The 26,776-nt window shown below is 46.2% G+C and overlaps 1 protein-coding gene across 3 annotated transcripts in view; it reads left to right on the top strand.

Moving 5' to 3' along the window:
• The window catches only part of BCKDK (branched chain keto acid dehydrogenase kinase), a 56,858-nt gene extending 30,597 nt beyond the window's left edge, over positions 1–26,261 (top strand). For all 3 annotated transcript variants that reach the window (XM_068243918.1, XM_068243920.1, XM_068243919.1), the window contains 9 exons: positions 2,041–2,151; positions 7,058–7,105; positions 13,018–13,137; positions 13,726–13,824; positions 14,594–14,667; positions 16,274–16,402; positions 16,480–16,569; positions 19,758–19,910; positions 23,635–26,261. In XM_068243918.1, coding sequence (XP_068100019.1) covers positions 2,041–2,151; positions 7,058–7,105; positions 13,018–13,137; positions 13,726–13,824; positions 14,594–14,667; positions 16,274–16,402; positions 16,480–16,569; positions 19,758–19,910; positions 23,635–23,779 — 969 coding nt within the window. In that variant the 3' untranslated portion in view covers positions 23,780–26,261. The remainder of the gene's footprint in view (positions 1–2,040; positions 2,152–7,057; positions 7,106–13,017; positions 13,138–13,725; positions 13,825–14,593; positions 14,668–16,273; positions 16,403–16,479; positions 16,570–19,757; positions 19,911–23,634) is intronic.
• The last annotated feature ends 515 nt before the right edge of the window (positions 26,262–26,776 follow it).

A 26,776-nucleotide genomic window follows, 5' to 3' on the forward strand; every position in this document is an offset into this window, starting at 1 on the left:
TCCAGGGATGGAGCTGTCCTGATTGGGTGTGGCAGGGAGTTCCAAAGTGTAGCGGCAGCATGACAGAAGGCTCTGTCTCCAAAGGTTTTTAGATGGACTCTGGGGCTGAAAAAGTTAATTCTTTTGAGCTAAGATTGTGGGGGGTGTGACGCATTTGCAACAAATGCTTTAGTTATCCAGGGCCCGGATTGTGCAAGGATTTGAATTTATAAGCCAATCTTAAACGGGGTTCTCCATTTTATTGGTAGCCAGTGGAGTGAGCGAAAGTTCAGTGCTATGTGGGAATGGCGGGGTTGGCTGGTTAACAGCCTTGCCGTTGTATACTGTACTAATTGCAGGCAGTGCAGGTCTTTGTTTTGTAGGCCTGTATAGAGAACAGTAGTCCAGCCGTGATGTGATGAATGCATGGACTAGGGTTGGAAGATCCTCAGAAGGAATGAGGTGCTTAATGTTTGCAATATTCCTTGGGTGAAAGAAGGAATGTTTTACAACAGCTGAGATTTGATTCCTGAAGCTTTATTCCCCATATAAATCCTTGTGTTGTCTTCTTGATGCTTGTAACTATGGGTAACGCAGATGGCTTACACCCATGGCTATAAAGGTGGAATTACAGTTGTATGTGCCTAAAGGTTGCCATACACAGCTCTATTATCAGCCGATGTGCCTCTTCCCCAACTGACAGAACATTTCCGTTATGTCCAATCAATACTTTCCACAGGTTTCAGGTCAAACTTGATTCACATTCGATCAAACTGAAATTTTGGGGTCCAGAGATTTCTGGCAGATTGGATCGGAGTATCAAATCTGATGGTAATCCAATGGGAAAAATTGATGCATGTATGCTTAGCGGACCTGAACTCTTGCACGGGACACAAGGAAACAGAGAGATCCACCCTGCGTGTGTTTTATAGAGAACAGCCTGGCTGAATCTCTCTTCTCCACAAGAGTAATTTGAGCGGAAGCTGTCTGCCGAGTTGTGAGCGAATATGTAAACACAGGAGGTTAACCCTTCTGTGCTCCCAGGAAGTAACCACTCTGTAGAATAAAATCTCAGTAGGAGTTCTATAAGCTTTAACAAGGAAATGTTTTTTTTTACTTTACTATGTTGTTGCTTATCTTTTAGTGCAGAGAGAATGTTCTGAGTTCAGGTCCACTTTAAAGCAGATCCAAGATGAAAAACTAACTATAACAAGTAACTTGTCTATATATCTTATCTAAAGTTTAGATGGTTCACACAGTAAATCTAGTTGCAAACAGCTTCAACAGTATATGATTATGTCTTCCTGTGATACAATGAGCGCAGCCATATTCTGCTTGTGATCATTACACAGGCAAGCTGCTCTGCATCCCCACCCCTCAGCCTGTGAAAACGCCACTCCCCTCTCCGCCCCTTGCTTCTGAAATCTCGTGCATGCTTCAGCAAAAGCTTCCAACTCCCCAGGCTGAGCTCCCATGAGCACTTGCAGCATGGGACTCAGAATGCCTAGGCGCTGGGGGCGTGGATACATTAATTTACATGCAAGTAGGTAATAAAATTTAAAAAAAAGCATTGGGGGGAAGAATGCCCAATATACTATATGTAAGGGGCAGAAAAATGAGGCCAGCAAAAGTTTGACTCGGATCCACATTAAAGTGAATGTAAAGCTAAAAAAATACTTACCTAGGGACAGGGAAGGCTCTGTATCCTATAGAACCTTCCCTGTATTCTCTTGTTCCCATCATTCCAAGGTGTGTGTGTTTGCTTGCGTGTGGCTTCACTCTGTTTAATAACTGTGCTTTTAATGTCAATTAGAGACTGGGACGGTTTCAGCCAGCTGGGGGCGCCCTGGATTATTTAGTTTGCTCCAGTGCCTGGTCTAGGCGCCTTTCTCAGCTGTGGTTATTGGCATGCTCAAGGATCAGCAGTACTATTATCGTGTTCGGAACGGTAACAAAAACAAACCAAAGAGCCGCTGAAAGAAGATGGCGTCTGTGTTTGGTGCGCTGATGCTGCTAATCTGAATGTTTCCGATCTTCCATGTCTGTCTTTCTTTCCTTTAGAAAAGTGCCAGATATTTGCACAAGGAGCTTCCTGTCCGCATTGCTCACCGGATCAAAGGATTCCGCAGTCTGCCGTTTATCATCGGCTGCAATCCCACCATCCTCCATGTGGTGGGTACACATGCCATCCTTGTGGTATTTGTTGTTTTGATGCACTCTTGAAGAGGCCCTTTAGTGACATATAGTAGAATGCATTAAATTATTCAGGATACTCATTTTTTTCAGCATCAGAAACACTTCCTATAGCTGTATATTGGCATGTAGCCCCGCCCTCCCACTGAGACGGAGGGGGTGTCTAAATGTACATACACACATCAGACCATAGTCTTTGGAAAATGAAAGATCACAGACCAATTTTACCCCCTTCGATGTAGTATGAGAGCCATACCTACACAGTCTATTCTATTGAGCTGAACTCCCCATCAGATAAAATCTTTGCAAGATGCTGCACACAAAGACCCCGTTCCTGCAAAATGCATTCGTAGTCTATGATATCTGCAGATCTCATACACACCTTGTTTAACAGACATTCATCTGCAGATCAGATCCACCAGGATGGATCTTCAGATCTGCAGATGATTGTCTGATCTACAGATGAATGTCTGTTAAACAAGGTGTGTATGATGATCTGCAGATCTCATAGACTATGAATGCAGTTTGCAGAAACAGATCTTTTGCAGGAACAGACCTTTTGCAGATACTGATCTGTTGCATGTGTACAGCATCTTTTTCCATTAACCTCCAGGACAGGTCCACCATGAGAACGACAGGCTCCTCCCAGGAACAGGAAACGTCCAGATAGAGTACTCTATAAATCTTTGTCCAACCCCTTGATCCTCAGTTGACGTTTCCTGTTCCAAGGAACAAGGAGTGCTCTAGTCGCTCGCCGGTCCGTCAGACCAGGTGTGTTTGGGACCCGGTTGGCGGCGAATGGTGGACCTACCTAGAGAGGTATTTGGGTCTAGTAAGGAGAAGCGAGGTGTACCTTCTCCTGTGGCTGTCCTGGCTGCCCGAGTTGCAGGTGGATCTGGAGGACACGCGCGGTGTCCATGATTCCCCTAGAGCGGAGGCTAATGGCGCACCGGAAGTGACGTGGGAAGTCTAGCAGGCCTCCGGAGGGAAGGTGGCTGATTGCCCTCAATGGCGGCGTCCTTGTGACGTACTTCCGCCCTTACGCGGCGTCACTTCCGGTGGCGCGGGGAAGAGACGCCGGAAGCCCGCATGGTTCGGCATTTCGTGTCACGAACGGAGCGGGAGGGACGCTAAGCAGGAGCCAGGAAAGGTGAGAGTGGCGGAGGCTTGGGGACCTATATGGTATGAGCCGTACGCCTTAGGCCGCGTCTGTACTGAGGTCTGTTACTTATTATCTGACTGTGCAGTATAATATAAAGCCGGCTTAGCGTCTGATCTGAGGTCTGTATAAACTTATGCATATAGCTGGAGATATATGTTTTGCAGATATTTCAGTTGTGATATTGCTGGGTCATATTATGTTGTGTGTGTGTGTATGTGTATATATATATATATATATATATATATATATATATATATATATATATATATATATATATATATATATATATATATATATATTTATATATCTATAGGGGCCAACATAGGATCAGTGTACAGGCAATATAAGTGTATATAACCCTGTTGGCAGTTTATGTGGTATCATCCCCTGTCTAATATATATAGGGGGATTATATAGATGGCCTCAAATAAATCATATGTATATGATATTTCTATACATGTTCATATCCATCTGGGCTCAGGGTTACTTATCACTCTTTGACATATGCGCACCAGGGTGTTCTTTCTTTAGGTTTAGAAAGAAAAATGACACTATATTTTTTGTTTGTATTGTTATAGGGCACAGAGTCTACTGACCCAGCAAGGCCAAGAAGGTGGTGCCCGCTCTGTGATACAAAAATGGCCCATACTTATAATAAGCAGTTTTGTCAAACCGGTTTAAGTAAAGTTAATGCAGGAACATTCAGGGGACTTAAAGGAAGAATTAATGTCAGCCGTAAAAATGGAGAGGGCTGAGACAATTAAGTCATTAAGGGAAGTATTTGCTTCTGCTATCATACCAGCAACAGAAGCAGTAATCCCTGGTACTAGTACGACCAGGCCGGCCGTAGATATACCAAATACAGAGGGTGAAGAGGAGGATAATGAGTCAGACTCTTCTTCTAAAAGTATGGACAGCCAGACTGAAATCAGAAAATCTCCAGGTTTAGATTCCAGCTGATGAGACTGAGCAGCTTATCTGGGCTATTAATAAAACTCTAAATATTGAATCTAAGAAATCAGAATTATCGATGCACAATAGATTGTATCAGGGAATGGAACCAAAAGAATCTTTGACTTTCCCTATACATAGATCTACAACATCTCACAGGTTAATATAGACAATGAATTAGCCTTTGAGGATCCGGGATACCTGAAGGATCCACAAGATAAGAAGGTGGAGTTTGCCCTTAAGAAGGCCTGGACTGCAGCAGGGGCAAATTTTCGACCAGCAGCAGCCACAACATACGTAGCAAGGGGAGACCTGGGGCTATTAATAGAGAGGGAACGAAAAAGAGTTTTCTTTTTCGAAACCAAAATAGTCAAGAAAAGAATTGACGCCAGAGAAAGAGTTGGGGGTCGTCTATCGGAATTCTATTCCCAGTGGACGAAAATAAGCAAAAACTATTTCATCCTCAATCTTATAAACCAGGGGTACAAAATTCAGTTTCAGTCCCTTCCAGCAAGAAAATGTATTGCCACTCCTCTTCCAAAAGGACAGAGAGAAAAGCCAGCATCATAAAATCAATGTTAGACGAGAACATGGTCGGACCGGTTCCGGGCAGTCAGATCACTGGCAATCAGGGATTTTATTCGACGGTTTTCTGGTAAGAAAGCTGACGAGAAAATTCAGGTTAATTCTAATCTTAAAAGCTTAAACACCTTTTGTGTCTTATCAAAGATTCAGGATGGAATCCATATTCTCTGTGAGAAACTTGTTAACCACAAACTGCATGATGATAAACATAGATTTGAGGGACGCATATTGGCACATTCCAATAAGAGCGTTGTCTCAGAAGTTCCTGAGATTTGCGGTAAGGGAAAAGAAGACGATTCAACATTTTTAGTTTACTGTCCTGCCCTTCGGAATATCATCAGCACCGAGGATCTTCTCAAAAGTAATGGCGGAAGTGATAAAGTATTTACATGCAGAGGGAATTCTCATAATTCCATATCCAGACGATCTCCTTGTAGTGGCGGAGTCATACCAAAAAACAGAGAGAAATACAAGAAAAAGTACTAGATCAGTTACAGACCCTCGGATGGATAGTAAACTGAGACAAGTTGGTCCTACAACCAACGTCAAAGATTCAGTTTCTAGGAGTCATAATAAATTCAGAAACAGAAAGAATGTACTTAACAAGCGAAAAGATAAAAAGATTAAAGAAAATAATACAAGCCGGGTTTAGATTTCAGAAGATGTCTTAGATGCTATTTAGAAAGGATAGCGGAGTTTAGGAGTTCTAGAGCCCTTTTAATCAACACTTCAGGGCTACTAAAGGCGGGAAAATGCCAAAAAAGAACAATCGCTAAGTGGATAAAACGGTGTATAGAGGAATCCTATAAGATTACAGGGGATACGGTATTATATACAGTTAGAGCTCATTCAGCTAGAGCAGCGGCCACTTCATGGGCTTACAGAGCGAGTGCTACGCCGGAAGAGATCTGCAGAGCAGCTACGTGGTCAAGTCTAAGTACCTTCTCTAGACACTATAGAGTGAACCTGATGTCTGCAGGACAGCAATCATTTGGGAGAAAAGTCCTGCAGGCAGTCGGCCCACCCTAATTGGGTAAGATTCTTGCTCATCTTCTCATGGTGGACCTGTCCTGGAGGTTAATGGAAAAACCAATGTTAGTTACCTGGTAACATCCTTTTTAGTAACCTCCAGGACAGGTCCGTAACCCACCCGAGTAAAGGATTTATATGTGTATATAAGTACAAGAAAAGTATATGTATATGCAGTATGAATATTAAAACCCCTTTGTTTTTAGGAACAGTACTTGGAATTGACTGAGGATCAAGGGGTTGGACAAAGATTTATAGAGTACTCTATCTGGACGTTTCCTGTTCCTGGGAGGAGCCTGTCGTTCTCATGGTGGACCTGTCCTGGAGGTTACTAAAAAGGATGTTACCAGGTAACTAACATTGGTTTGTGTGCAGCATCTTGCAAAGATTTCTGTCTGATGGGGAGTTCAGCTCAATAGAATAGACTGTGAAGGTATGGCTCTCATACTACATGGAAGGGGGTAAAATTGGTCTGTGATCTTTCATTTTCCAAAGACTATGGTCTGATGTGTGTATGTACCCTTAGCCTAGGCTGTTTATTATGTGGAATTCTCCCCATTCTTGGAAACCAGAGATCTTCTTTACTGGTTTCAGAACTCTAAATAAACATTCTGCCGACATCACCTGCCTGTACGAAAGATGTTGCCATCTACAATAAATTTCAGAGTAAAGTGAATCGGGGAGAGGAAAGATTCTACAATTGGCAAATACTGACTAAAAAATGTATAAATGAATATTATATAAAAAAAGCAATTTTATTCATTACCTTATTTTCACTACAGTTCCTCTTTAACCCATTAGCAGCTTCAGTAGAGTTTTTAGTTTGAGATGAGTGCTCTGCTTGTGACCTCAGCCGGGAGAACTCGTGCTGTAAATTGTTGGAATGCTTTGATGTCTCCTTGCTAGCAGAGTATATATATATAAACTGAAAGCAGAAGTCTCACACTGCCCCCTAGTGACAAGTGGCTATAAATACACATTACAGCAGTACTAATTAGTAGCAAGGAAATGTATCAAATAAGAAATTTAAAAAAATTGTGCAAAAACAAACAAGAATGGGCAGGGCAGATTGAGACGAAATTAAGCGAATTGTGTTATATCTGCACTTCTGCTCTGTTGTGCTCAGCTAATTGTGTTTTCTCACCTTGTTCCTGACAGCATGAGCTTTATATCCAAGCCTTCCAGAAGCTGAGCGAGTTCCCAGCGGTGAGTATTGTGCTCCACCCACCACCCCCACTGCCACCATTCTGTGATAGCCAAGAGCCCACCAGCCCCACTGCCACCATTCTGTGATAGCCAAGAGCCCACCAGCCCCACTGCCACCATTCTGTGGTAACCAAGAGCCCACCAACCCCACTGCCACTATTCTGTGATAGCCAAGAGCCCACCAACCCCACGGCCACCATTCTGTGATAGCCAGGAGCCCACCAACCCCACTGCCACCATTCTGTGATAGCCAGGAGCCTACCAGCCCCACTGCCACCATTCTGTGATAGTCAAGAGCCCACTAACCCCACTGCCACTATTCTGTGATAGCCAGGAGCCTACCAGCCCCACTGCCACCATTCTGTGATAGCCAAGAGCCCACCAACCCCACTGCCACCATTCTGTGATAGCCAAGAGCCCACCAGCCCCACTGCCACCATTCTGTGATAGCCAAGAGCCCACCAGCCCCACTGCCACCATTCTGTGGTAACCAAGAGCCCACCAACCCCACTGCCACCATTCTGTGATAGCCAGGAGCCCACCAGCCCCACTGCCACCATTCTGTGATAGCCAGGAGCCCACCAACCCCACTGCCACCATTCTGTGACAGCCAAGAGCCCACCAACCCCACGGCCACCATTCTGTGATAGCCAGGAGCCCACCAGCCCCACGGCCACCATTCTGTGATAGCCAGGAGCCCACCAACCCCACTGCCACCATTCTGTGACAGCCAAGAGCCCACCAACCCCACTGCCACCATTCTGTGATAGCCAAGAGCCCACCAACCCCACTGCCACCATTCTGTGACGGCCAAGAGCCCACCAACCCCACTGCCACCATTCTGTGATGGCCAGGAGCCTACCAGCCCCACGGCCACCATTCTGTGATAGCCAGGAGCCCACCAATCCCACTGCCACCATTCTGTGACAGCCAAGAGCCCACCAACCCCACTGCCACCATTCTGTGATAGCCAGGAGCCTACCAGCCCCACGGCCACCATTCTGTGATAGCCAGGAGCCCACCAACCCCACTGCCACCATTCTGTGATAGCCAAGAGCCCACCAGCCCCACTGCCACCATTCTGTGATAGCCAAGAGCCCACCAGCCCCACTGCCACCATTCTGTGGTAGCCAAGAGCCCACCAGCCCCACTGCCACCATTCTGTGATAGCCAGGAGCCTACCAGCCCCACGGCCACCATTCTGTGATAGCCAGGAGCCCACCAACCCCACTGCCACCATTCTGTGATAGCCAAGAGCCCACCAGCCCCACTGCCACCATTCTGTGATAGCCAAGAGCCCACCAGCCCCACTGCCACCATTCTGTGATAGCCAAGAGCCCACCAGCCCCACTGCCACCATTCTGTGATAGCCAAGAGCCCACTGCCACCATTCTGTGATAGCCAAGAGCCCACTGCCACCATTCTGTGATAGCCAAGAGCCCACTGCCACCATTCTGTGATAGCCAAGAGCCCACTGCCACCATTCTGTGATAGCCAAGAGCCCACTGCCACCATTCTGTGATAGCCAAGAGCCCACCAGCCCCACTGCCACCATTCTGTGATAGCCAGGAGCCCACTGCCACCATTCTGTGATAACCAGGAGCCCACCAGCCCCACTGCCACCATTCTGTGATAGCCAGGAGCCCACTGCCACCATTCTGTGATAACCAGGAGCCCACCAGCCCCACTGCCACCATTCTGTGATAGCCAGGAGCCCACCAGCCCCACTTCCACCATTCTGTGATGGCCAGGAGCCCACCAGCCCCACTGCCACCATTCTGTGATAGCCAGGAGCCCACCAGCCCCACTTCCACCATTCTGTGATGGCCAGGAGCCCACCAGCCCCACTTCCACCATTCTGTGATGGCCAGGAGCCCACCAGCCCCACTGCCACCATTCTGTGATAGCCAAGAGCCCACCAGCCCCACTGCCACCATTCTGTGATGGCCAGGAGCCCACCAGCCCCACTGCCACCATTCTGTGATAGCCAGGAGCCCACCAGCCCCACTGCCACCATTCTGTGATAGCCAGGAGCCCACCAGCCCCACTTCCACCATTCTGTGATGGCCAGGAGCCCACCACCCCCACTGCCACCATTCTGTGATAGCCAGGAGCCCACCAGCCCCACTGCCACCATTCTGTGATAGCCAGGAGCCCACCAGCCCCACTGCCACCATTCTGTGATAGCCAAGAGCCCACCAGCCCCACTGCCACCATTCTGTGATAGCCAAGAGCCCACCAACCCCACTGCCACCATTCTGTGACGGCCAAGAGCCCACCAACCCCACTGCCACCATTCTGTGATGGCCAGGAGCCTACCAGCCCCACGGCCACCATTCTGTGATAGCCAGGAGCCCACCAATCCCACTGCCACCATTCTGTGACAGCCAAGAGCCCACCAACCCCACTGCCACCATTCTGTGATAGCCAGGAGCCTACCAGCCCCACGGCCACCATTCTGTGATAGCCAGGAGCCCACCAACCCCACTGCCACCATTCTGTGATAGCCAAGAGCCCACCAGCCCCACTGCCACCATTCTGTGATAGCCAAGAGCCCACCAGCCCCACTGCCACCATTCTGTGATAGCCAAGAGCCCACCAGCCCCACTGCCACCATTCTGTGATAGCCAGGAGCCTACCAGCCCCACGGCCACCATTCTGTGATAGCCAGGAGCCCGCCAACCCCACTGCCACCATTCTGTGATAGCCAAGAGCCCACCAGCCCCACTGCCACCATTCTGTGATAGCCAAGAGCCCACCAGCCCCACTGCCACCATTCTGTGATAGCCAAGAGCCCACCAGCCCCACTGCCACCATTCTGTGATAGCCAAGAGCCCACTGCCACCATTCTGTGATAGCCAAGAGCCCACTGCCACCATTCTGTGATAGCCAAGAGCCCACTGCCACCATTCTGTGATAGCCAAGAGCCCACTGCCACCATTCTGTGATAGCCAAGAGCCCACTGCCACCATTCTGTGATAGCCAAGAGCCCACCAGCCCCACTGCCACCATTCTGTGATAGCCAGGAGCCCACTGCCACCATTCTGTGATAACCAGGAGCCCACCAGCCCCACTGCCACCATTCTGTGATAGCCAGGAGCCCACTGCCACCATTCTGTGATAACCAGGAGCCCACCAGCCCCACTGCCACCATTCTGTGATAGCCAGGAGCCCACCAGCCCCACTTCCACCATTCTGTGATGGCCAGGAGCCCACCAGCCCCACTGCCACCATTCTGTGATAGCCAGGAGCCCACCAGCCCCACTTCCACCATTCTGTGATGGCCAGGAGCCCACCAGCCCCACTTCCACCATTCTGTGATGGCCAGGAGCCCACCAGCCCCACTGCCACCATTCTGTGATAGCCAAGAGCCCACCAGCCCCACTGCCACCATTCTGTGATGGCCAGGAGCCCACCAGCCCCACTGCCACCATTCTGTGATAGCCAGGAGCCCACCAGCCCCACTGCCACCATTCTGTGATAGCCAGGAGCCCACCAGCCCCACTTCCACCATTCTGTGATGGCCAGGAGCCCACCACCCCCACTGCCACCATTCTGTGATAGCCAGGAGCCCACCAGCCCCACTGCCACCATTCTGTGATAGCCAGGAGCCCACCAGCCCCACTGCCACCATTCTGTGATAGCCAAGAGCCCACCAGCCCCACTGCCACCATTCTGTGATAGCCAGGAGCCCACTGCCACCATTCTGTGATAACCAGGAGCCCACCAGCCCCACTGCCACCATTCTGTGATAGCCAAGAGCCCACCAGCCCCACTGCCAATGTTCTGTGATAGCCAAGAGCCCACCAACCCCACTGCCACCATTCTGTGATGGCCAGGAGCCCACCAACCCCACTGCCACCATTCTGTGATAGCAGGGAGCCCACCAACCCCACTGCCACCATTCTGTGATAGCCAGGAGCCCACCAGCCCCACTTCCACCATTCTGTGATAGCCAGGAGCCTACCAGCCCCACTGCCACCATTCTGTGATAGCCAGGAGCCCACCAACCCCACTGCCACCATTCTGTGATAGCAGGGAGCCCACCAGCCCCACTGCCACCATTCTGTGATAGCCAGGAGCCCACCAGCCCCACTGCCACCATTCTGTGATAGCCAGGAGCCCACCAACCCCACTGCCACCATTCTGTGATAGCCAAGAGCCCACCAGCCCCACTGCCACCATTCTGTGATAGCCAGGAGCCCACCAGCCCCACTGCCACCATTCTGTGATAGCCAGGAGCCCACCAGCCCCACTGCCACCATTCTGTGATAGCCAAGAGCCCACCAGCCCCACTTCCACCATTCTGTGATAGCCAAGAGCCCACCAGCCCCACTGCCACCATTCTGTGATAGCGGGACAGCCAGGCAATATGCATTGTTTATTATCCTTCTCACCTGAGGTGTGCTTTAATGCAGATTGTATGTGGCTTAAGGTGCGTACACACATGCGACTATAGTCGTTTGAAACGATCGTTCCCCGATCGTTTCAAACGACGATCGTTTTAAAAAAAGCAGCCAAGGACCATTAAGTCTAACGACGGACGAGCTAGAGCGTTAAAAACGAACTATCTATCTTGGCGGATTTTTCCCAACGACGATCGTTTGCAAAAGTAGTACATCGTTGGAAACGGTCGTTCGTACTAGGCTTGACATGCGCATTTCACTATTTCTCCATGGAACTTTTCATTTTTATGCGCAAGTGCAATAGTTTATTTACGTGATGTAACGTTCCTTCTAACGATGTGATCGTTACACACCTTTTAAAACTAACTTTACGTAGGTCGTTCTTTCGTCAATTAAGTTTGTTCGTCGTTGACGACGAACGATCGTTGTCGCATGTGTGTACGTAGCTTAAAGGAATTCTATCAAACTTTCACTATTTCTGTAAGCATTATAAATCATTTTGCCAACAACAGTAAGAATGATCAAAGCATATATTTTTGCTGTGCAGCTTCTTCTGTCTTTCTTTAACTTACTGCCTGTGTCCCCTGAGAAAACTGACGGCGACGGGGTTTTGGGGCAGTTCATTATTCAATAGGGGGATCCTCTTGCTGCATACAGCCATGCTTTATTTTATTGTGATGCTCCTCACACAGCAGAGCGACTTATGCAGCACATGATCGTCTCAGCCCTCTCTCGCTGCTAGACTGAAGTAGACTTCTCTGTTCTGAGCTCCGTAATTAGTTGTATCTACACAAAGGTAAACACATGAGCTGGAGGAGGGCGCGTCATTGCTCTGAAGAGGAGGCGTAGAGGAAGATTTATTATCATAATAAATCTTTCTCTATGGCTCTCTTCAGAGCAATGACGCGCCTTCCTCCAGCTCATGTGTTTACCTTTGTGTAGATACAACTAATTACGGAGCTCAGAACAGAGAAGTCTACTTCAGTCTAGCAGCGAGAGAGGGCTGAGACGATCATGTGCTGCATAAGTCGCTCTGCTGTGTGAGGAGCATCACAATAAAATAAAGCATGGCTGTATGCAGCAAGAGGATCCCCCTATTGAATAATGAACTGCCCCAAAACCCCGTCGCCGTCAGTTTTCTCAGGGGACACAGGCAGTAAGTTAAAGAAAGACAGAAGAAGCTGCACAGCAAAAATATATGCTTTGATCATTCTTACTGTTGTTGGCAAAATGATTTATAATGCTTACAGAAATAGTGAAAGTTTGATAGAATTCCTTTAAGGATTCTACAAATCCTATTTGCTTCCGGAAGTTTTTGATTGGCACAAATGAAAGCTGAATACAATTTGCATGAAAGCCGCAGTTGATTGAATGTCATTGACCATCTGTAGTGGAAAAAAGTGGAGTGGGGCTGTGTGATCTATTGATGGACTCTTCAGATGAATGGTTTGATCACAGATCTCGACGTGTGTGGCCACAATCGGTGACCTCTTTCTTCCCACACAGATCAAAGATCATGAGGTGGAGAGCCAGTACTGCATTCTCCTCAAAGAGCTTCTCGACAACCTCAAGGATGTGGTAACCCAGCTGGCCGAGGGGATGAGGGAGAGTCGAAAACACATCCAGGTGAGGTGACATCACCCTAATGGTGCTGTGAAGAGAACCTGTCACGTCCTGGTACAATGAAAGTGACACTGAAGCAAAAAAAAATAAAATTTAATGAGTTGTATGTGTATTACAGATAATGAATAGAAAGAACATTAGTAGCAAAGAAAAGTCTCATTTTTTATTTTCAGTTGAATAGCTTTTTTTTTTTTTTTTTTTTTTTTTTTTTTAAGGATTCCATCATTCTGTCATATATGTAATATACAAACCACACTCTGAATTTTAAACTATGAAACGGAGCAGAGCTTAATGGCCCTCTGAACTTCTCTGCAGTAAAATCTTACCTGAAGTTGTCTTTCACTGTTTTCTATTATGCAGAAGTGCTTCAGAAAATAGGACTGTAGCCAACTAAGTTTAGGAGAGCTCAGAGATGCTCTTTTGCACAGATAACAAGTGAAGTTTCTTAACTCTTCCTGTACTGTAAACAATATGAGACTCCTATCTGTGCCAATGCTTTATTTCCTATCTGTACTGCACATACAATTGTCATCAGTTTTGTTTTTTGTTTTTCACTTAAGATTCCCTTTAACCTGTTCCCTCCCCTCTTAGGATGAAAAGGTGATCCGATCCTTCCTGGATAAAACGCTGACGTCCCGCCTGGGTATGCGGATGCTGGCGACGCACCACTTGTCTCTGCACGAGGAGCGGGTAATTGTACACTCCCCTCCCTCTGTGTGACCGGCCACAGAACCTTTCTCAGCTTCACTCTATCTGGCCGTCATGTGACATTTCTTTCCCTGGAAAAACCTCTTATACGTTACTTCAGATTCTTGCTTCTGTGCAGGAAATGCCAAGTCTGAAGATTTACAGTGACTATATGTGTGGGCTAATTGTCAGGGGTGTCCCCACTGTGGTCACGTGATCAGTCATGTGATCAGGCACACCAAATCCCCTGTGACAATACCTTGACTAGTAAAGCCAGACGGGTCCTGAAAGCTTGTGTTGTGGAGGTGATGAGACACACAGAGCAGAGCAGTTTGGAATCGGGCCACTCAAACTCGCTTTCTGATGTTTTTTTTTTTTGTTTGTTTGGTTTTTTTGTTTTATTGCTCAAACCAAGTAGTCCATATTTACCTGCAACTCCTAACCACTGCTAGTCCACGGGAGTAGCTGAGCGCATACAGGCAGCTTGCTTGCTTGCGTCAATACGTCAATGGATAGAATTCTGCTAACCTCTCTGGCGGAATCCCTCTTTAAGTTTGCAGCCTCATAGGTTCTCTCAACAGTCCATGACATGAGATTGCCTATGGGCGCCACCTGCTGGTCACAGATGATAAACCTGTACCAGAGATGTGTAAAATGTCATTGAATGTAATAAATGTACGATTGGAATAGTCTAATGCTATTTGCACTGTCGCCTGTCACAGTTTTACTACAGCTGCCCTGATAGGTCACATGATCTGTGTTGTTTCCACAGCCGGACTTTGTAGGCATCATTTGTACCCGGCTGTCTCCCAAGAAGATCATCGAGAAGTGGGTGGACTTTGCACGGTAAGAACCGTCGGTCTAGAATCTCTGCCCCGCCCACTTCTCATACCATAATGCACTGGTTCAGGTTTCTATTGTAGGAGTGGTAATATGTATTGAAAGGGGTATGGAGGCTGCCATATTAATTTCCTTTCAAAGTGGACCTAAAGCCACAAGACAGAAGGAAAACATTGTGTGTTTAGCCTGTTTAATTACCCACTTACCTGTGACAAATCACAAGTGTAATTTTATCTCTCAGCTGTGTCAGCTGGCTGCATTGGCAGAGCAGCTAATTTGTAAACACAGGATGATAACCCTATGTGTGTGTCCAATGAAAGCAGGAAGTAGACGCACTGCAGATTTATTGCAGGATTTGAACAAATTATTGCAGGCTGTAACAAAGAAATATTTTTTCTTTAAAGCTTATGCTGTTGCTTATCTTTTAGAGCAGGTAGGAAGTTCTGAGTTGGGTTCCAGTTTAAACCATACACGTTGCCTGGCAGTCTTGCTGATGTCTTTGGCTGCAGTAGTGTGTGACTCACACCAGAAATAAACATGCACCTAATCCATTCAGAAACACCTGCATGCTTGTTCAGGGTCTGTGGCTAAAAGTATTAGCAAAGGATCAGCAGGGAAGCCAGGCAAAATGCATTGCTTAAAAGGACATAAATATGGCAGCCTCCATATACCTTTCACTTCAGGTGAGCTTTAAGCCCGTTCACACTGCAAGCGCTTCCAGCCGCGTTTTGGAAACGCGTGCAGGTGGCCGACACGCACGACATCAAACATTGCATAGAGTGCAATGTCTGATGTTCACACTGCATGCGTTCCGGACCTGTGCGGTCCGGGAACGCATGCTGCACGCATTTTTTGTAAAAACGCATGGCTGTCCCATTCACTTTTCAGTGATGGGATCAGCCACGCAACGCACACAAACGCGGATGGCGTGCGTTCGTACGCGTTGCGTTCCGCGTGCGTGCCCGTACGCGTTTGTGATGTGAACGGGGCCTTAAGCTTATGAGCCCCGCAGTTTCGAACCTTTGTATAATCCGAACATTTGTATAGCGGCAGGTGTGTGCGCCTCACACCACTTCTCCCCCCTGTGCACTGTGGGGTGTAAACTGTACCTAATTCCAGTGGGACAGGTCCTCTTAATTACTCTGTGTTGCCACACCATGCAGCCTATTGGCTAGCGGCCTCCTATCACATGACATGCAGTGCCAGGAAAAGAGCCACAAGCTAATGAGCTGCATGCCGCGGCTACACGGAGTAGTGAAGAGGACCTGTCCTGCCGGAATGTGGTAAAGTATTTAGTCCGTTGCAGATGCCTTTGCTCTGCTCAGTCATGGGGGGGAATAGGTATTGGGGGGGGGGGGGAGTATTTGGAGAAGAGGATGTGTTTAGGGGGCGCTTATTGGGGTGGGGGGGGATCCCCTGCTGAATTTTGCTGGGGGGCTCAGGTTGTGCAGGTAACTCCCCTGGTGGTGGGGGGCATTTAGTTCACTTTAGTCCATTACAAAACTCTCTTGTGGTCCTGGTTCTCCCCAACTGACCTGTTTAGGAAATGACTCCTTTTTATTGGCAGTAAATTGATGCAATGGTATATAATGTGTAATGGTTTGTCCTGCAGGCGCCTGTGTGAGCACAAGTACGGGAACGCCCCCCGCGTCAGGATTAATGGTCACGTGGCGGCGCGGTTCCCCTTCATCCCTATGCCGCTGGATTACATCCTCCCTGAGCTGCTGAAGAACGCCATGCGGTACGTGCGGCTTGCGCTGTGAGCCGGGAATCATGGGATACGGGCGGCTCATACTCTTCTTACCTTTGTTTATTCAGGGCCACCATGGAGAGTCATTTGGACACGCCCTACAACGTCCCGGAAATCGCCATCACCATTGCCAACAACGACATCGATCTGATAATCCGGTAAGCTGGCTGGAGTTAAGGGTTCAGCGTAAACATGAAGTGATGGCAATATGGAGGCAGCCATCTGTTTTTAATTTAAGAGAATGCCAGATCCCCCCATCACCCCTCCCCTTCGGTTGCCGGGCTTCTCTATTGGCTTCAGCAGTGTCTAAATACTGGTTCATTGTGTCAGATTATTGGGGGCAGCGGATCAGCACAACAACCAGAGAAGCATTATCCACAAAGATACCTTCCACTTTCCTCATCAGGTTTCCTATATACTTATGGGGAATGCTCACAATCTAATCCCATCATAGTCTAATGTCCTACCATATTAATATTATGTATTTATATAGCACTGACATCCTCTGCAGTGCTTTACAGAGTACATAGTCATGTCACTGACTGTCCTCAGAGGGGTTCACAATCTAATCCCTAATATAGTCATAGTCTAATGTCCTGCCATATTATTATTATGCATTTATATAGCACTGACCTCTTCTGTAGCACATTACAGAGTACATAGTCATGTCACTGACTCTCCTCAGAAGAGCTCACAATCTAATCCTACCATAGTCATAGCCTAATGTCCTACCATATTATTATTTTTATGTATTTATATAGCAGTGACCTCTTCTGCAGCACATTACAGAGTACATAGTCATGTCACTGACTGTCCTCAGAGGAGCTCACAATCTAATCCTACCATAGTCACAGTCTATTAGTTCTGCCATATTATTATTACGTTTTTATATAGCACTGACACCTTCTGCAGCACTTTACAGAGTACATAGTCATGTCACTGACTCTCCTCAGAAGAGCTCACAATCTAATCCTACCATAGTCATAGTATAATGTCCTACCATATTATTATTATTATTATTATTATTATGTATATAGCACTGACATCTTCTGCAGTACTTAGCAGAGTACATAGTCATGTCACTGGCTGTTCTTAGAGGAGCTCACTATCTAACCCTACCATAGTCATAGTCTAATGTACTACCATATTATTATTATTATTATTATTATTATTATAATGTATAATTATATAGAAGTGACATCTTCTGCAGTACTTAGCAGAGTACATAGTCATGTCACTGGCTGTTCTTAGAGGAGCTCAAAATATCCTACCATAGTCATTATCTAATGTCCTACCATATTATTATGTATTTATACAGCCCTGTCATATTCTGCAGCACTTTACAGAGCACCAATAGATTGTGTTACCAACGATCCCTCCTATGCCCTTACAATGTCCCAGCGTAGTGTATGGCTAGTGTCTGGGGTAAGCCTGCTGAGTGATTGGAGACCGGCAGGGAGTACCAGAAATGGCATTCCAGGATGGAAAATTGGCCGAGTCCCCAAAGAGCAAATTCTCTTTGGTAAGAAGGATGATGAGTCATGCGAGGGTAGTACTAATCTGATTAACCCTGTGAGAGTCTGCGGTTGAGGTCTTTCCGTGTCCTGTATAGTCTTCCTCTGTGTCAATAATTTCATTTTATAGCAGTGCATACAGACTGTAAACTGCAAACAGTCGCTCATCATCGATTGGCTGTCAGTTTGATGCCTGAGTTTGTTAGTGACCTGCCAATTCTGACTTGAGTCAGTGAGTTTAGTTGGGCCAGTTCTAAGCTGCATGTAATTTGTGTTACGGTTTCATCTAAACCGGCATTATTATGAGGGGATTGTGTTAAAAAAAAAAAAATAATAAAAAAATCTTTAGTTGCCTCACATTTTTATCCAATTGTTTTGTTCACCTCGCTGAATCAAAGCTGAAATATACTGTGTAACAAAAAACAGAGCAACTTGATAATATCCATGACCATGGAAGAAGACCTGAACTACATAGTAATAAAGAAATCCATGGTCTCAAAAGCCAAACAAGCGCACAATGTGTATAATAAAAATACAATGAATTTTATTAAGGACGTATCCCAAATTATAAAAACAAATGAACTGCCAGCGACGCTGAGAGAGAGTATACAAGATAATACACAGTCCATAAATAAATGGAAAGAGCTAAGGAGGCAAGCCAACAAGTCACTGGGGTGCCAAAACACTAGGCCAAAAACACAATGCAGAAAAAAGTTATTAGTATGATTGTAAGAAAAGCCATCTCACCTCTCAAATGCACTTTGCCCTCTCAGCCACGCCGGCAGACCAACCTCACATGTATCGCACCTCCCGGTGCTTTTTTGGAGATAACTGCTGAAAAAAGGGGAGTCTTAAATATTTCCGCGTTGCCGCCGCAAAACAGGAGGCGTGGCCGCGCCCCCTACGCATCGCTCCGTCACGCTAACGTAATGACGCATGATCTGAGTGGCGCTAGCCTGAAAGTAATGCGCGTAAGGCTAGTGCAGAGAGTAGGCAGCAAAAAACTGAATAAATAATATAATTATGCACTTGTGCTTATTAACATTAGATATACATAATAAAGGATTACAGTAACATAATACTGGGAAACAGGAATGCAAACCAAAACTACATGTAAACATTGTATAGAGTGCCATCATGTGGTACAAATTAATATTGCAGTGGATAGATCCTTAATAAAATTCATTGTATTTTTATTATACACATTGTGCGCTTGTTTGTTTGGTTTTTGAGACTATGAATCAAAGCTGAAAGTCTGAGACTGGGGATTTGTAAAAAGTTCATACCTGGGGCTTCCTCCAGCCCTTTCCAGACTGATAGCTCCCTCACAGTCTGCCGCCTGGATCTAATGATCCTGAAAGTCCTCTGGTCTGGGGTGTCCTGCGCATGCCCAGCCCACGCCCCCGAGGAGCTTGTGCGGCCGGACTGCTCCTGCACCAACGAAATTGCGGGCAATCCAGGCGGCGCAGGAAGACAGCAAGGGAGTGATCCGCCTGGAGCACCAAGGGTGTATGATTTTTAAAAATCCTCCTGTCACAGGTACACTTTAACCTCCCTTGCGTTTTATGATTATTTCCAAATTTAGGGTCTAAAATCCGTGACATTTTTTTCACAAGCTTTTAGACCCTAAAAACAAGAAAAACGTACCACAGAGATCTGCAGCAGCCCCTGCATATAACTCACTCGGGCACGGGATTACTGCTAGGGAGGTTAAGCATTGTCCTATATTAGGCCCTCTGTTAGCGGACAGGCACGGTAATTGTGTGAGATGAATGTTTAGCCATGCATTGCAGACGAGCAGTGACAGAGCGCCTCTTGTGTCCCCTGTACAGAATCTCTGACAGAGGAGGCGGGATTCCACACGAGCACCTGGAGAGAGTCATGAATTACCACTTCACCACAGCAGAGACCAGCACACAGGACCCGCGTATCAACCCTTTCTTCGGCAACATCGTGGACTGCGGACATTCATCACCAATGCACGGGTGAGGGGCAGGCTCTGGTCATCCGCTATTCCTGGCTTACTAAAGTAACACTACGCTCTCCCAGAATTTTCCTATACACCAGGGATGAACTTCCAAGAGCTCTATCCAAGTTTCATATTATTGTTTATATAGCGCCAACATCTTCTGCAGCACTGTACAGAGTTTGTCTTGTCACTAACTGTCCTCAGAGAAGCTCACAATCTAATCTCTACCATAGCCCTATGTCTGTGTATGTATTGTGTAGTGTATGTGTTGTAATCTAGTTCCAATTTGTAGGGGGAAGCCAATTAACTTATCTGTATGTTTTTGGGGTGTGGGAGGAAACCAGAGTGCCCAGAGGATACCCACACAGACATGGGGAGAATATACAAACTCATTTGTATATTCTGAAAGTCAGTTTTATGTATGAACTAGAGAACAGAGGCGCCAGCAGGATAAAAAAAAATCTAAAAATTTCAAAAATGCTTGGGAGGCAGCAGTGGACTTGCCTCCAAGAAGCAGACACGATAACAATTTTATTGTTCCCCAAAAAAGATGCAATGCGTTTCGCAGGTGTAACACGCTTCATCAGGCAATAGGTATCGATATAGACTGTGGACAGAGACAGAGCTGTATCCATACCTATTGCCTGATGAAGCGGGTTACACCTGCAAAATGCGTTGCATCTTTTTTGGGGGAATATACAATAAAATTGTTTATCTTAATTGACAGTTATTGTTTCCGCTTCTTGGAGGTAAATCCACTGCTGCCTCCCAAGCAGTTTTAAAGTTTTTAGATTTTTTTTTTTTTTTTTTATCCTGTTGGAGCCTCTGTTCTCTCTAAAGAACGGGATTTCCTCAAGGGCTTCCCCCATCGCCATGGCGACGTGCGGCATGACGTCATCGACGTCATTGGGAGTCCCGATCTACCCCCCAGCGCTGCCTGGCACTGATTGGCCAGGCAGCGCACGGGGTCTGGACGGGGGTGCATCAAGCGGTGGCTAATCAGCGCGGAGCGGCGGCGATCAGAGTGCACACGCAGCTAGCAAAGTGCTAGCTGCGTGTTGCAAAAACAAAGTATGTAAATCGGCCCAGCAGGGCCTGAGAGATCCTCCTGCGCGGCATAGCCCGTGCTCGGCATGGGCTTACCGCCAGGGAGGTTACTCGAGGCCTTGGAAGCTTGTCCCTGCTACACACCACACATCCGCTGCATGAGGCTTGTCCTAATTCAATAAATGGATTCCGAATCGTGGCGCTAGCGTCTTAAAGGATATAGGACAGTGATGGCTAACCTTGGCACTCCAGCTGTGACAAAACTACAAATCCCATCATGCCTCTGCCTCCCCGAGTTATGCTTAGAGCTTTCAGAGTATTGCAATGCCTCATGGGACTTGTAGTTCCGCCACAGATGGAGTGCCAAGGTTAGCCATCACTGATATAGGAGGTGAACTAAATGTATTAAGCTTTACTTACCTGGGGCTTCCTCCAGCCCCTACAAAACTCTCTGGTCCCTCACTGCAGATCCATCTCCCTCCAGGGTCCTGCTGTCAGGTCCGTAGTGATTGCCGACCTGGCAGGTCTGCGGCTTCTGCGTGGGCATGCGTGCATCTTGCAATTGTGCTCGCGTAGCTGGGAGCGTTCTGCACACAGGAGAGCGATCGAAAGAGGCGAGCTTGCCTATGCAGAAGCCATCCAACCGGCAGGCCGGCGATCACTACGGGACTGACAGCGGGACCCTGGAGGAAGTGACTTAATGCTTTATATGCAGCTTTCACCTCTTAAAGGCTACCCGAAGTGACATGTGACATGATGAGATAGACATGTGTATGTACAGTGTCTACCACACAAATAACTATGCTGTGTTCCTTTTTTTCTTTCTCTGCCTGAAAGAGTTAAATATCAGGTATGTAAGTGGCTGACTCAGACAGGAAGTGACTACAGTGTGACCCTCACTGATAAGAAATTCCAACTATAAAACACCTAGCAGAAAATGGCTTCTGAGAGCAAGAAAGAGGTAAAAAGGGGAATTCAGTCAGGACTAAGTCAGCCACTTACATACCTAATATTTAACTCTTTAAGGCAGAGAAAGAAAAAAAGGAACACAGCATAGTTATTTGTGTGGTAGGCACTGTACATACACATGTCTATCTCATCAGGTCACAGGTCACTTTGGGTATCCTTTAAACGCAGTGTTCCCTAACACTGCCCTCAAGGCCCACCAACAGTGCATGTTTTGTGGAAATCCACAGAGGTAGTTAATCAGCTCTGCTGAGCCACTAATTGCCTAACCTGTGCATGTTTGCTGTTTTATGCAAAAAATGCACTGTTAGTGGCTTTGAGGACAGGGTTGTGGAACTCTGCTGTAACGGACAGCTGAAGTGAGAAGAATATGAAGGCTGCCATATTTCCTTTTAACCACTTCGCATCCAGACCTTGTTTCCCACTTATGGACCAGAGCAGTTTTGACAGTTTAGCTATGTCCCTATTTAATCAGCAATAACTTTATCCCTACTTATGACACATAGATGAAATATATATTGTGTTTTTTTTCAAGACAAACTAGGCTTTCATTGTATGGTATTTTTTTCCCTAAAACAATTTTGTTTTCGATGCATTTTAATGGGGCAAATCGGGAAAAAAACCTGAAAAAAACACGTCTCAGTTTTACTAATTCCAGTTTAAAAATAAAAAGCGCTACTGTAGATTAAAAACTCAAATTTTGTTTGGCTATTACGGCTTATCACAAAACTTAGATTGTGTTCCTGTCACAGTTTATGGTGAAGATATTTGATTCTGAAATAATGCTACAGTTTGTATTTTTTACTATGAACTGAGAAAATAACACTATTTTTAATCGCAAAAATTAGTCTCATTCGCTCAGGGAACATATATTCCCTTTCACCAATAAGTGCTGCATCAGAGTGTGCCAGAAATGTGCACAGGAGCAAGCCCAATCCTGCACAGCACTGCCTTTGCTACAAGATTTATATCTATGTCCTCGTGGTTTAGAAGAAGTCAGAGGAAGTAGATATACTTTAGTGGTGGATTTAGAGGTTAAACAATACCACTTTTCTGGCAGTCCTGCTGATCTATTTGGCTGCAGTATTGTCTGGAAAACACCAGAAACAAGCATGCAGCTAATCTCGTCAGATCTGACAATGATGTCAGAAACGCCTTATCTGCTGCATGCTTGTTCAGGGTTTATGGCTAAAAGTGTTAGAGGCAGAGGATTAGCAGGGCTGCCAGGCGACTGGTATTGCTTTAAATGAAATAAATATGGCAGCCTACAAATCCTTCTCACTTCAGTACCTTCCTTTTTCAGTTTGCAGACAGTTTTGGATTTCAAAAACGATAGATTTGCGAGCCTGGTATCTGTAATCTTTGTGGGTTGCAGACATTTCATGTGAGACAGGAAGCTCTAGCAGCTAAAAGTCCTGTCTCGAAATGTGACCAGAAATAGTCGAGGGACTTTTTTTTTCAGGATCTGTGGGAGATACGGTTGCTGTCCCTTGGATTCCATCATCTTGCAATGGGGATTGCAGGGTGGGTGGAGCACAGACTAAACACTTGAGAAAATTGCAATCTGCACATTGACCATCTGTTGTTCAGGAAGTGGTCAGTGTATGAGATCCTAGCCAGGGATTTTGTACGAACTTGTGAAAGAGCTTTACAGCTGAGCGCTGCTCAGGACTAGATATATTTTTTTAGTTGCTATGTTTATTTTGGTGTTTTCCATTCTTTTCCAGGTTTGGCTTTGGTCTGCCCACCTCCCAGGCCTACGCAGAGTACCTAGGTGGTTCCCTCACCATCCAGTCTCTTCAGGGCATTGGGACAGATGTCTACCTGCGCATCAAGCATATTGACGGCAAGGAGGAGAGTTTCCGCATTTAAGGAGCGTTCCCCGGCATTTCCACAGCTTCTCACCACAAAAGATTTTCCTGGTTGTGCAGTTTCCTGCCTCACTGGCTTATTGGTTGTCTTCACCCACAGCTTCCTCCCCCTCGGCCAGTGTCTTCCACCAGAGCCTGTGAGGAAAGCGGATCCCCTATGTCCTTCACAATTTGGTTGAAAGTTCTCCATCCTCCGGATTAAGCATGACAGTGACCATGGCAATTTCCCGATTTCCAAACCCAACTGACTTCCTGTGTGACAATCTGTGGAACGCCCGTTCTTGAGATTAGAGAACCCAAACTGGTATATGGAGACTTTGAGTTGAGGGGGAATGCAGCCTCTGAGGGTTTTGCAGTTTCATGCCAGTGTTTGAGGTTTAAACAGATTGCCAGTATTTGTCCAGTGGAGATGTTACTAGAAGAAAGTTCTCACCTTCTGCAGTTACCTGGATTATGTTTGTATACGTTGGTTTATCTGAAGAGGTTTCCATTGGGTTGGATTTGACTATTCTTCACTCATTTTATGAGCATTCTTGTTGGAAAACGTAACTTTGCACCCTGAGATTCTCAAACTTCTACTCTGATTGTTGTACTGTCCCAGGCTACTCTCCTTCTGAACTTGGAGCAGGAGAAAATGGACAATTCCTCCTGGTTCCTGGAGGTGCCACATGTCTGCTCTATAAACGAGAGCTTATTGTGGTAGATCAACTAATAGCACTTAGATTCCTTCTTCAAGTGGACCTGTCAGGATTTACAACACGTGTAGACTGATGTGTGTTGGTACTGAAACCTTGCATTGTTATACCCCATGTTTTTTTTCTTCCTGAGAGCCCTTTCAATATCGGGCACTCACGGAGTACAGGCCTTATCTGAGGTAGAGCTCTGTCTTGCCTCTTGTCGTCTAGGCTACTGAGAGTACCTCAGCGGTGACTGTTGATGCTCTCACTAGTTTGGGACCTGCAGAAAAGGACAGAGTTCAGAATCTCAGGAATGGGAAAGGATGTGGAGTATCAAGAAGGGTTTGAAGTGTTACAGATCCTGATAAGCCCTCTTTAAGCAGGTCTCCGGACGTCCCAATATTGGAGCCTTTCTTCAGAGTCGTTTTTAGTTTGGCTCGTTCTGCGCACACGTGGTGCTGCGACTCGGCGAGGACTAGCTGCTGAGCGGTGCCACTGCTTATTCATATTTTTTTTTTTTGGCGGGGGGAGGGGGGTTTAGGTGTAAGGATTTATGGATGATAGTCTATTTTACTATTTTGTGATCCAAAGCGTAAAGTCATCCATTGTGGCCACTATTGTTTTTGTTAAGTGCTTCTCACAGGGCCTCTTTGAGTTGCGTATCCATGGCAGCCATGCCTGTCGCTATGGTGGACGTGTGTGGGCTGTAACGGTGTCAAAGAGGTCCATATTCCAGATCCCACAGCTGTGTACATAAAGGAAGTCGTGCAATATTCTGTCACATCCAAAGTTACTTGCAGTTGTCTCAGGACCTTCCTGTCACCCATAAATGTTGTTCTGGCCTTCACTTGTCGCATTATTGTCTATGTACCATTTTGGTTTTTTTCGATACAGAGTCTATGCTAAAACGTAAGCAACCAGTTCACTGGCTGAAACTGCTTGTTTTTTTGCCTTCCTAGACTTGTATTATAATGTAGAATGACACACTAAAGATGAATTGAACACCCTGCACTCCCTGTAGCATCAAATACCTCATCCCAAGGAGGAGGCCTACAGGAAGCGGGCGCATGCTGAGAGAGAACTTTACCATCTAGAAGTACTGAATGTCTTTCCCAGCATGCAAGAAGGGCAGCAGCTTCCTGTAGGCATAATCATGTGACCACCACCCAGGGAAAAATACAGGCAGGCTTTAAAGTAAAAACAAAAAAATCTCTTTGCAATGTGGTGTTTTTTTATGCCACAGGGGGAGTGCAGGACACACGTTTTTGAAATGTGGGGACTGTTGTTCTGTGTTAAGAATAATGCTGGCCATGCGATTTGAGATGTAATCTTTTGATGACCTATTTGATTCGATAGGAATGACCACAAATACAAAATCAAAACCCAATCTGGGGAACGATTGATGACTGATCATGTTTTAAGCTTATCACGTGGGAAATTCTGAACCTGTTAAGCCTGAAGTTGGTCAATAACTGTTTTTGATTCAATGTTAATAATGTGATCATACTATAGCGTACCTGTGTATGGCCAGCATTAGACCAGATGAATGATATACGGCAGACATTCTTCACAGGAAGTTGCAGCATGTTTCCCCCTGCTAGGCTGTAGGGGGCGGGCGTGTCCTGTTTCCTGTGATGTAACGTGCAGCACGGCAGTTAGCTCCCGCGTGTGGCAGCATGAACTGGTTCCCGCCCTATGTTTATAGCATCGGATAAGCTGAAACAATGTATGCTGTACTCATGATGAGCATTATAGGAGCCGCCTTGATGAGGTGATGATGGATTTTATAAAGTGGATATTTGTGAACACTTCTTGTTGCTTTTCTTTTTTAAAGTGTAACTGTAAAAAAAATCAACAATCAATTCTTTATTTTTATCTGGTAAACAAGTAATAAGGATGCTAACCAGGCAATCCAAAAGTTAAAATCATTATCACTTTTCTTGTTGATAAATTATCATTCCCCAGTTTACTGGACTCTTATTTGGTACACACGAAGTTACAAGGAATGCTGGGTTGTCCGTTTTTGCTTCTCTACTTTCCCCTCAGGCTTAACTAATGCAGCCTGATTGGCTAAAGCCTCTTTCCCTCCTGTTTTCCCTCCCACACCTCTGTTCCTTTCTGATTGGCCAATATTTCTCATGCTGAGACAATGCACTTTCTATAGTGGAGGGAGGGCAATGTATACACAATCAGGCAGAGGAGATTAAGGGAGGAAATGACTTCAGGATTGGCTTCAAAATAGTTAAAATGGGAAATGCTAAGAAGGATTTTCTTTTTCTTTTTACTGTAGAAAAATCACTAATCAAAACGTGGACAGTGCA

The sequence above is a fragment of the Hyperolius riggenbachi genome, chromosome 7 (genome assembly GCF_040937935.1).
Source record: "Hyperolius riggenbachi isolate aHypRig1 chromosome 7, aHypRig1.pri, whole genome shotgun sequence".
Taxonomy (NCBI): domain Eukaryota; kingdom Metazoa; phylum Chordata; class Amphibia; order Anura; family Hyperoliidae; genus Hyperolius; species Hyperolius riggenbachi.